Source organism: Colobus angolensis, unplaced genomic scaffold, assembly GCF_000951035.1.
Source record: "Colobus angolensis palliatus isolate OR3802 unplaced genomic scaffold, Cang.pa_1.0 Scaffold598, whole genome shotgun sequence".
Classification (NCBI taxonomy): Eukaryota; Metazoa; Chordata; class Mammalia; order Primates; family Cercopithecidae; genus Colobus; species Colobus angolensis.
The window spans coordinates 129881-142096 of record NW_012119576.1 but is presented as its reverse complement, the minus strand read 5'-3'; the positions used below and the strand labels follow the sequence as shown (position 1 = coordinate 142096).

The 12216-nt window shown below is 45.3% G+C and overlaps 1 protein-coding gene across 1 annotated transcript in view; it reads left to right on the top strand.

Moving 5' to 3' along the window:
* TMC7 (transmembrane channel-like 7) overlaps positions 1-12216 on the top strand; it is a 71590-nt gene that overhangs the window by 41152 nt on the left and 18222 nt on the right. The window contains 4 exon segments of the mRNA XM_011962573.1: positions 414-562; positions 4845-4992; positions 7047-7220; positions 10006-10163. Coding sequence (XP_011817963.1) covers positions 414-562; positions 4845-4992; positions 7047-7220; positions 10006-10163 — 629 coding nt within the window.

Sequence of the window (12216 nt, the reverse complement as noted above, 5' to 3'; positions counted from 1 at the left end):
CTGGGATTACAGGTGTGAGCCACGGTGCCTGGCCTAGGGTTCTCCACTCAATCACTACTGAACACATCTGGCAATCCCACCCCACTGCACACACACCCTTTCCTTTGCTTTGGTGTGTATGTTAACAAGGTGTCTACTGGGTTGTAAGTAGCAGAAACCGAGCTCTGATGGTTATTGAGTGGCTCACAGATCCAAGGAAGGGAGGAAACTCAAATCACAGGAAGGACAAAGATGGAGTGATGGCGTAGGAACAACATCAAAAGCAAGAATCCCTCGTCTTCAATTCTTTGGTGTAGTGGTGGCTTTCTTAAGTGGTGGGAAATAGGGCATCTTATAGTTTGCATCACCCTTGACCTCCTGGGTCACAGGTGCAGAAATCCTTAGAAGAGACTTGTTGTTTCTGCTTCATTCAGGTTTCCAGCCCTGACCCTTCCACCGTGGCCATGGGGAGCAGTGTGTCTGCGATGAGCCCCTGGAGGTTCAAGTGCTCAGCACTGCACTCCTTCAGCTGTGGCCAGGGGCTAGGATCCTATGACAACATGGCTTTTCCTGTGGGAGACAAGTGCTTTAGGGAGAGAGAGCAATTCCCAAGAGAAGAGAAGAGTATTAATTCCCTTAACAAACAACCGGTACAAAAGGTACAATGACCCAAACACAATAGAAATTTTATTTTATTTTTATTAGCTAGGCATGGTGGCACACACCTGTAGTCCCAGCTACCTGGGAGGTGGAGACACGAGAATCACTTGAACCTGGGAGGCAAGGCTGCAGTGAGCCAAGATCATGCCACTGTACTCCAGCCTGGGCGACAGAGCAAGACTGTCTCAAAAACAAACAAACGAAACAAAAACAAAACCTGTATTTTTCTTTTACATGACAGTTCTGGCTAGGGGCACAGGTTAGTGTGGTAGAATTCTTCTTATAGTATTCTAGGACTAAAGTTGACCAAAGTTCAGGCATCTTCAGCATGTGGCTTCGAAGGTCCCTTGGAGGAATGGGAAAGGAAAACGCATGCAGGAGAACCATGCCGAGGGTATTTATAGGCCAGACCTGGAAGTGGTGTCCATCACTCACATCCCATTGGCTATGGCTTAGTCACATGACTATAACCAACTGCAAGGGAGGCCGGGAAACATTGTTCCTGGCTGGGCAGCCGTTACCCAGCAGTGACACTGTACTGTAGAAGGTGAACCACAAATTTTTGATGGACAACTTGCCATCTCTGCCCCAGGGGAGTTTCTTCGCACACAGTATCATGGATGGACCTCTTTATTGCCCACTTGATTGTCCCTGTGAGAGCATACACAGTGTTGTAAGCCGTGGAGCTGCGAAGCACCTTATCACAGGTGCAGAACAGACCAGGGTGCTGCGGATGGATTTGGCCCTCCATAAGGACCAGGATTCACCACTGCAAAGAAAACCCCAGTGCCCAACCTGGCACTTGTATCCTGAGTCAGAATCTATGAGATGAACGTGAACTAGTGAGCGTCCATCCCCCGCCCAAATGTACTATGTACAAATGAGAAGAAGCCTCAGGCTGTTTTTGAGGGGCAAAGAGATGCTTGGTAAAGAAACATTGGTTGATTGGGGTTCCGTGATTGTGCCAGGGGAGATCCAAGTTTTATGGACCTACAGGCGAGACAATTTTGAAGCGCCGTCTTTAAGACAAAGAGTATGAAAATATGTTTTGTAAATGATAAAAATAAAACAAAACAACAACCAAATAAGACCATAGGAACACATTGCTAGAGTCTTCCAAAGAAGAGTCTTCAAAGAAGACTGAAGAATGGATAAGGTTTTTTGTTTTTGTTTTGTTTTTCAAGATGGAGTCTTGCTCTGTCACCTAGGCTGGAGTGCAGTGGCATGATCCTGGCTCACTGTAACCTCTGCCTTCCAGGTTCAAGCAATTCTTCTGCCTCAGCCTCCCGAGTAGCTGAGATTACAGGCGCACTCCACCACGACTGACTAATTTTTGCATTTTTAGTAAAGATGGGGTTTCACCATGTTGGCCAGGCTGGTCTCGAACTCCTGACCGCGTGATCCACCCACCTCGGCCTCCCAAAGTGCTGGGATTACAGGCGTGAGCCACCGCGCCGGGCCGAATGAAGAAGGTTTGTTAGTTGTACAGCGAATCCACCTATGAATCTTGTTCAAGCTCAAGGCCTTGATTGCTTTCTGGGGACGGCCATGGAGGGAGGGCTGGGTGTGATGTAATGGGAGAAAGGCCTGCTGTGGCCCAGGAAGTGGATGTGCCACAGAGTGACAAAGAATATGGACTTTGTAGGCCAGAGACCATGGCTGGAATATCAGTTCACCTCTTTGAGCCTCATTTTCTTCATCTGTGAAATGTGCATACCTGGAAGGGTTGTTGGGAGGATTAACATAAACTAGGCAGGTGAATGAACACCTTAGCACTGTGCCTAGCACCTTATTGACGTTTATTGACTTAAAATTATCATCATCATCATTATCATCAAAGTAACACCAGTTCTGCCACCTAACTCTCTGGATATAGGGAAATAATTTTCCTTCCTCTGGATCTTAGTTTTCTCATCTGTAAAATGTAGGTCTGGCTCAGGCATGGTGGCTCACACCTGTAATCCTAGCACTTGGGGAGTACAAGGTGGGTGGATCGCTTGAGCCCAGGAGTTCAAGATCAACTCTGGGCACCATGGCAAAACCCTATTTCTACAAAAAATACAAATCATAGCTAGGTGTGGTAGTGCGTACTTGTAGTTTGAGCTATGTGGGAGGCTGAGGTGGGAGGATCACCTGAACTTGGGGAGGCTGAGGCTGCCGAGAGCCATGATCAGACCACTGCACTCCACCCTGGGTGACAGAGCGAGACTCCCATCTCAACATATAAAAATAAAAATAAAATGTGGGTCTGGTCTAAATCAGAGGCTTGCAACTGGGATGGGTCACCGTAAGCTTTATAACATGGCATATTTCTGGAGCCCGCATGAGACTTACCGAATTGAAAATCTCAGGTGAGAAACCATTTGGGAACTGGATTTGGGGAAAGTACTCCATGTGGTTCTGACATAAATTCTTTGCTGTAATCCTTTGGCGGAATGACTGAGCATAACAATTCCTTCCATTTCTATTGTCTTTATGCCTCACTGGCAAATCCTAAAAATAACCTGTTTCATCTACAGAGGACTGTGTATGGCATCTGGTGTTTTATATCAAGTGCCAGGTGTATTTTTTCCATGAAAGCATTTGAATGAATAAAAATATGCAACAATTGTATCTGACCTAAACAGGTGCTCACTAAATAGTTAATATACTATTTAAGTCATTTATTCATTGCTTTATCCATCAGTTGCGTGTTAACCAAAGTATATAGTCCATGCATTATGGATATAAAGGTGGCAAGACAGCCAGGGGACCTGCTCTCAAGGAATTTAAAATTTAGTTAGAGTGAGGAGTTACGAGCAGTAAACAGATGAATAAGATAATTGCAGGTTAGTATCATTGCTGTGAATTAAATAAAAGGGACTGGGCTGGGCATGGGGGCTCATGCCTGTAAGCCCAGCACTTTGGGAGGCCGAGGCAGGCGGATCACCTGAGGTCAGGAGATTGAGACCAGCCTGGCCAACCTGGTGAAACCCTGTCTCTACTAAAAATACAGAAAATTAGCTGGGCGCGGTGGCAGGTGCCTGTAATCCCAACTACTCGGAATGCTCAGGCAGGAGAATCGCTTGAACCTGTGAGGCGGAGGTTGCAGTGAGCTGAGACTGCGCCACTGCACTCCAGCCTGGGTGACAGAGTGAGACTCCGTCTCAAAAATAAGTAAGTAAATAAATGAATACATAAAAAGGACTGGCTTCAAGTGGGGGTTACAGCCTTAGATGGGGAGGTGAGGGATTATAAAGGGGTTATTTGAGCCCAAACCTGAAGGATGGGAAGGAGACCAGCCATAGGGAGGGTGAGAGGAGCACCATCCCTGGAGATGGTAGTGGGAATTTCCCAGAGGCAGGAACAGGAATCTGTGTATTTATAGAAAAGAGAGAAAGCAAGTATAGTTACATGGGAGGAGAGGCGACAGCACAGCTGGATCACATAGGGATCTCTCAGCTGTATTAAGGAGTTTGGATTTTAAAAGAAAATGAATCGTTCTACCAAAAAGACATACGCACTTGTATATTCATCACAGTGCTATTCACAATAGCAAAGAAATGGAATCAACCAAGATGCCCATCAGCGGAGGACTGGATAAAGAAAATGTGGCACATAAACACCATGGAATACTACACAGCCATAAAAAGAATGAAATCATGTCCTTTGCAGCAACATGGTTGCAGCTAGAGGCCATTATACAAAGCCAATTAATGCAGGAACAGAAAACCAAATACCACGTGTTCTCACTTATTAGTGGAAGCTAAACATTGGGTACTTATGGACATAAAGATGGCAGCAAAAGAAACTGAGGACTCCTAGAGTGGAGAGGGAGAGAGGGAGGCAGGGATTGAAGAACTGTTGGATATTGTGCTCAGTACCTGGACGACGGGATCATTTCTACCCCAAATCTTAGCATCATGTAGTATTACCAAGGTTACAAACCTGCACATGTACTCCTGAATCTAAAATAAAAGTTGGGGAAAAAAGTATGGATTTTATTCTAGCTGTGATTGAAGCAATCAGATGGGTAAAAGGAAAGGATCAACAATGAGATACCTCGTTAACTGCCACATATATTTAGAATGGCCCCAAACTTGACCATGTCACAATGGGCTGAAAATGCAGCTATGTCTAACTTTTTAAGTTTCAGACAGAGCCAATCCAGGGGACTCAGTTTTGCTGTTGTTTCTATAAGAAGGATGATTGTGTTTTGGGATCAGGTCGGTGGAAGGATTCAAAATCAACCTGATTCGGAGTGAGGAGCACTTTCAGAGTTACTGCAACAAGATCTTTGCTGGCTGGGACTTCTGCATCACTAACCGCAGCATGGCGGATCTGAAGCACAGCAGCTTGCGGTATGAGCTCCGAGTGAGTGTTCCTGGGTTTTCCCGTGGTGGGGTCCTCACCAGCAAGGTCCTGCCTTTGGACCCTGAATTTTCAGCTTGCAGAGGATCAAGGGTGGGGGACAGGTTGTCCCTGGTGCTTAGCAAGTTACCCCTCTATAGCTTTCAAGAATTTTTCACAGCAAACATGTCACTGGGGCTGATTACCCTAGACCTGAACAGGAGCCCTGGTGAACTGGGACTGGGAAGTGGAGTGGGGACACAGTGGCTGGAAGGAGGTGATGTCTTTCCCCACACCCTGCTACTTTACACTGTTATTTTTCCACGTAAGGAGGACCTGTCATAAACACTGCTTATACCAGGGGAAATGGGAGTAAGGAGGGAATGGTACGACCATAGTGTGGGATGGAGAGTATATGAAAAAGTACAGACCGGGTGCGGTGGCTTATGCCTGTAATCCCAGCACTTTGGGAGGCTGAGGCAGGCAGATCATGAGGTCAGGAGATCGAGACCATCCTGTCTAACATGGTGAAACCCCGTCTCTACTAAAAATACAAAAAATTAGCCGGGCATGGTGGCACATGCCTGTAGTCCCAGCTACTCGGGAGTCTGAGGCAGGAGAATCGCTTGAACCCAGGAGGTGGAGGTTGCAGTGAGCCGAGATTGTGCCACTGCATTCCAGCCTGGGTGACAGAGTGAGACTGTGTCTCAAAAAAAAAAAAAAAAGTACAAGAGAGTTTCCAACCATCTCTACTAAAAATACAAAAAATTAGCAGGGCATAGTAGCATATGCCTGTAGTCTCAGCTACTCGGGAGTCTGAGGCAGGAGAATTGCTTGAACCCAGGAGGTGGAGATTGCGGTGAGCCGAGACTGCACCACTGCATTCCAGCCTGGGTGACAGAGTGAGACTCCGTCTCAAAAAAAAAAGGTACACAAGAGGTTCCAAATGAATAAGGAGAGAAAGGAGTAAAGAATAGCATGTTAATAAAACCATCAAAGCAAAGGAGGAGGGGACAAATAAATCAAAAGCATAATAAAATGGAAGGAATCAAATCAAATCTATTATTTCTTACACTAAATATGAACAGATTAAATTCTCCTAATAAAAGCAGAGACTACTAGATTGTGTAAAAGAAAAAATAACAACACCTCACCTGTATGCTGTTTGAAGAAATGACACATACTATATTTAAGTAATATCATAGATAGTTTATAGTTCTGTTTTCACATTTATTGCAAAGCCCAATTGCAGTCTTAAATAGATTCTACCTTTACTTAGGCCTTTAGTAGACATAAAAAATAGTTGGGCTAGGCCAGGCGCAGAGGCTCATGCCTGTAATACAGCACTTTGGGAGGCCAAGGCATGTCAGGGTCAGGAGATTGAGACCATCCTGGCCAATATGGTGAAACCCCGTCTCTACTAAAATTACAAAAATTAGCTGGGCATGGTGGTGCATGCCTGTAATCCTAGCTACTCGAGAAGCTGAGGCAGGAGAATGACTTGAACCAGGGAGTCAGAGGTTGCAGTGAGCCGAGATTGGACCACTGCACTCCAGCCTGGCAACAGAGCGAGACTCCATCTCAAAAAAAAGAGAAAAAGTAGTTGGGCTAAGTCTAGGATGATATCTTGCAGGAGATGAATATTTAAAAGAAGTTTTTGTTGTTGTTGTTGTTGTTTTTTATTTTTGTTTTTTCCTGAGATAGCATTTCACTCTGTCACCCAGGCTGGAGTACAGTGACATGATCATACATCACTGCAGACTCGAACTCCCAGGCTCAAGCAATCTTCCACATCAGCCTCCCGAGTAGCGGGGACTACAGGCACTCATCACCACACCCAGCTAATTCTTCTGAATTTCTTGTAGAGATGGAGTCTCCCTATGTTGCCAGGGTTGGTCTTGACCTGGGCTCAAGTGATCCTCCTACCTTGGCCTCCCACAGTGCTAGGGTTACAGGAGTGAGCCACCACGCCTGGCTAGAACTCTTAAAGATGGATGGGGACAGAATGATGAATCAGTTTCTATCCGTGAGTATCCCTTCATCCCACTGCTCACAAATGAATTTTCTTTTATCTTTAGGCAGATCTGGAGGAAGAAAGAATACGGCAGAAAATAGCAGAAAGGACCTCAGAAGAAACAATACGCATTTACTCTTTGAGACTGTTTTTGAACTGTATTGTTCTGGCTGTTTTAGGGGCATGCTTTTATGCAATATATGTAGCAACTGTCTTCTCTCAAGAGCACATGAAAAAGGTAAGTTAACTTGAACTCTGGCTGGACATTATGCCTAGTGCACTGAAAACCTGTGAGGTAGATACCATCGTCATTTCTGTTTTACATATGGAGATAACAAGTTTGGCTGATATGATCAAGACCTGAAAATCAGAGTGATCAGTTTCCGCTTTTTTTTTTGAGACGGAGTTTTGCTCTTCTTGCCCAGGCTGGAGCACAATGGCGTTGTCTTGGCTCACTGCAGCCTCCGCCTCCCAGGTTCAAATGATTCTCCTGCCTCAGCCTCCTTAGTAGCTGGGATTACAGGCATGTGCCACCATGCCTGGCTAATTTTGTGTTTTTAGTAGAGATGGGGTTTCTCTAGGTTGATCAGGCTGGTCTTGAACTTCCGACCTCAGGTGATCTGCCCTCCTCCACCTCCCAAAGTGTTGGGATTACAGATGTGAGCCACTGGCCCTGCCCAGTTTTCACTTTTAAGAGAATTTTTTTGTGTTTGTTGTTGAGACAGAGTCTCACTCTTACTCAGGCTGAAGTGTGGTGGTGTGATCTCAGCTCACTGTAACCTCCACCTCCCAGGTTCAAGTGATTCGCGTGCCTCAGCCTCCCTAGTAGCTGGCATTACAAGGATGCACCACCACACCTAGCTAATTTTTGTATTTTTAGCAGAGACGGGGTTTCACCATGTTGGCCAGGCTGGTCTCGAACTCCTGACCTCAAGAGATCCACATACCTTGGCCTCCCAAAGTGCTGGGATTGCAGGTGTGAGCCACCGCACCTGGCCTTAGAGAAATTTTTAAAAGCATCTAAAGTGTAGTGTTTGAGATCCTTACTACTCCTGGAATTTGCAATATTCAAAACTAGGCTGGACTAGGGTTTTATCTCTGACTGTTATTTATGAACTAAGGCCTTAGTTTACCTAAAATAGCAGTGGTTTTAAAAATCCAAGTTTGTCTAGTGGCTCTGCTTTATGAAATCAATCATCAGGGGCTCCAGATTCCGTTCATCTTGTGGCTCTGCCCTCCCTAGGATATGGTTTTCTTTTCTTCTTTCTTTTGTCTTTTTTTTTTTTTTTTTGAGACAGAATCTCACTCTGTCACCCAGACTGGAGTACAGTGGCGCAGTTTCGGCTCACTGCAACCTCCACCTCCTGGGTTTAAGTAATTCTCCTGTCTCAGCCTCCCGAGTAGCTGGGATTACAGGCACCCACCACCACACCTGGCTAATTTTTGTATTTTTGGTAGAGACAGGGTTTCGCCAGATTGGCCAGGCTGCTCTCGAACTTCTGACCTCAAATGATCCACCTGCCTCAGCCTCCCAAAGTGCTGGGATTGCAGGTGTGAGCCACCGCACCTGGCCTTAGAGAAATTTTTAAAAGCATCTAAAGTGTAGTGTTTGAGATCCTTACTACTCCTGGAATTTGCAATATTCAAAACTAGGCTGGACTAGGGTTTTATCTCTGACTGTTATTTATGAACTAAGGCCTTAGTTTACCTAAAATAGCAGTGGTTTTAAAAATCCAAGTTTGTCTAGTGGCTCTGCTTTATGAAATCAATCATCAGGGGCTCCAGATTCCGTTCATCTTGTGGCTCTGCCCTCCCTAGGATATGGTTTTCTTTTCTTCTTTCTTTTGTCTTTTTTTTTTTTTTTTTGAGACAGAATCTCACTCTGTCACCCAGACTGGAGTACAGTGGCGCAGTTTCGGCTCACTGCAACCTCCACCTCCCGGGTTTAAGTAATTCTCCTGTCTCAGCCTCCCGAGTAGCTGGGATTACAGGCACCCACCACCACACCTGGCTAATTTTTGTATTTTTGGTAGAGACAGGGTTTCGCCAGATTGGCCAGGCTGCTCTCGAACTTCTGACCTCAAATGATCCACCTGCCTCAGCCTCCCAAAGTGCTGGGATTATAGGCATGAGCCACCGCGCCTGGCTAAGTATGGTCTTCTGTATGGTACAGGATAGCTCACCACCATGGCCACATTCTAGCCAAGGGGAAGGAGATGAAGGGGCTAAGGAGGGCACATTTCTTCCTTTAAAGGGCATGACCTGGAGGTTACACTAAAAACTTCCACTCATATCCCCTTGGCCAGAATTTAGTCACATGGTAGTACCTAGCTACAAGGGAGGCTAGGAAGTTTACTTTTTATTGCAAATAGCTATAGTCTAAGTAATCTGTTACTGTGAAAGCAGGGAATTGCTATTTCAATTTCAAATCAATCAATCCTACACCCTTGAAGATACTTTAAATTGCCCATTTATACAGAATTCATGGGTCTTCTTATACAACCCCTTAATAAATCCAGTAGAGCCTGGTTTTCTTCCCACATAGTACTAGATACCTGTTTTTGAACATCTGAAGAAGGAGATGGCGGCCGGGCGCGGTGGCTCATGCCTGTAATCCTAGCACTTTGGGAGGCCAAAGCAGGTGGATCACCTGAGGTCAGGAGTTTGAGACCAGCCTGACCAACATGGTGAAACCTTGACTTTACTAAAAATACAAAAATTAGCCTGGCGTGGTGGCAGGTGCCTGTAGTCCCAGCTACTTGGGAGGCTGAGGTAGGAGAATCGCTTGAACCCGGGAGATGGAGGTTGCAGTGAGCCAAGATCATGTCCCTGTACTCCAGCTTGGGTGACAAAGGGAGACTCCATCTCAAAAAAAAAAGGAACGAGATGACTTACATTTACAGGCCATGTTGAATGACAAATATGTTTCATTTGCCAACACCCGTAGTTGAGTTCTTTTTTGTTGTATCTATTTGTGGTGTAACTTCCTTATATACTCCTAATAAGTTTTGTTGTTCTCCTAGGAAATTGACAAGATGGTTTTTGGAGAGAACCTCTTGATATTGTATCTACCATCTATTGTGATCACACTGGCCAATTTTATCACCCCAATGATCTTTGCTAAGATCATCCGCTATGAGGATTATTCCCCAGGCTTTGAGATCCGGCTGACAATCCTTAGGTAATGCCTAACATGAAGATGGCGGGCATGTCAAGCCAATCACCACCTGCCCTCTCTTGCCCATGGCAGACATTGCTAATCAATTGTGGTGCATTTTCCTGCTGAGCCAAGAGTCCTCCTCAACCTTCAGACAGCCCCCATGAATGAATCAGAATCTGTACATATGGTGAAATGTCTTTGATTTGAGAGTCTACTCCTTGATATTATGTTTTTGGTTCATATAATAGCACAGGGCATAGGCTGGGACCCTAAGAGCAGTGGTTACTCTAAAACTGTCAGAAATGACAGCTATAAGGCAGAGTCCAGGGAGTTAACACAAATGAGTGGAGAGGACCAGGTGGGACTGTGCAGGACTTGAGAGTTTTCTTTCTGTTTCTCACATGCCTTAGATAGCATTTGCATCTTATATAAAACATTTTTTATTTTGAAAAAAAATTTTTTTTTTTGAGCTGGGGTCTCACTCTGTCCCCCAGGCTGAAGTGGTGGTGCGATCATAATTCACTGCAGTCTCAAATCCCTGATCTCAAACAATCCTCCCACCTCAGCCTCTCACATAGCTGGGACCACAGACATGCACCACCATGCACAGCTAATTAAAAACAATTTTTTTTTGTAGAGACAGGGTTTTGTTAGGTTACCCAGGCTGGTCTTGAATTCCTGGGCTTAAGTGACCCTCTTACCTCCACCTCCCAAATCCTGTGATTACAGGCAAGAGCCACCATGCCTGGTCTCAAAGTTTTCAAACAGACTGCATAGTGATGATTCCCATATGCCTTTCACTTACATTTCAGTCATTCCCAACATTTTGCTAATCTTGTTTCCATCCATTCCCCGTTTCTTTGCTGGATTATTTTAAGCAAATCCCAGGCAACATGCCATTTCATCTGTAAACACTTCATTATCCTTTTTTTTTTTTTTTTGAGACGGAGTCTTGCTCTTTTGCTTAGGCTGGAGTGCAGTAGCGCGATCTCGGCTCACTGCAACCTCCACCTCCCGGGTTCAAGCAATTCTCCTGCCTCAGCCTCTCGAATGACTGGGACTACAGGCACGGGCCACCACGCCCGGCTAATTTTTTAAAATATATTTTTAGTAGAGACGGGGTTTCCCCATGTTGGCCAGGCTGGTCTCGAACTCCTGACCTCAGATGATCCATCCACCTTAGCCTTCCAAAGTGTTGGGATTACAGGCGTGAGCCACCGCGCCCAGCCAACTTCATTATATCTCTAAGTGATGGGAGCTTTAAATATATAACCATCATCACACTTAATAAAATCGAGTCAGTCTCCCAGGTGGGGTTGCAGATGGTTTTCCGCAGTTGATTTGTCCAAAGCAGAATCCAAACAAGGCCCACATGCTGTGTTTGGTTGTCAAGTCTCCTAAATGTCTTGTATTCTTTTCAGAGTTTCCCCTCCCCTTTTGTTAAGCCTTTGATTTGTGGAAGAAACTGGATCGTTTTCCTGTAGAATAGCTCCTATTCTGGATTTCGTCCATTGTTTCTTCCTGGTGTGTTTAATTTGTTTTTCTGTGCCCATAATTGCTGTCAATGACTGCGTAGATTCAGAGTTTTTGTTAGATTTTGTGTCAGTTTTTAGTTAAGGAAGCGTCATCAGCGGTGCCGTGTCCTTCCTGTTGTATCCCAGCAGAGGCACAGAGTGTGGTGTCAGTAATGAGAAGAGTGATTAGAGGGCGTGGGTTCACTTTTGCCCTCATTCTTTTCTTTCCTTTTTCTTTTTGAGACTGGGTCTTGCTCTGTTGTCCAGGCTGGAGTGCAGTGGCATGATCATAGGTCACTGCAGCCTTGACCACCTGGGCCCAAGTGCCTCAGCCTCTCGAGTAGCTGGGACTAGAGGTGTACGCCACCAGGCCAAGCTGATTTTTTAATTTTTTGTAGAGACAGGATATCCTCACGTTGCCCAGGTTGTTCTCAAACTCCTGGGCTCAAGCAGTCCTCGCACCTAAGCTTCCCAAAGCGTTGGGATTACAGGCTTATGAGCCACCATGCCCAGCCTCCCTTATTTTTTAATGTTTCTTTCTTTCTTTTTTTTTTTTTTTT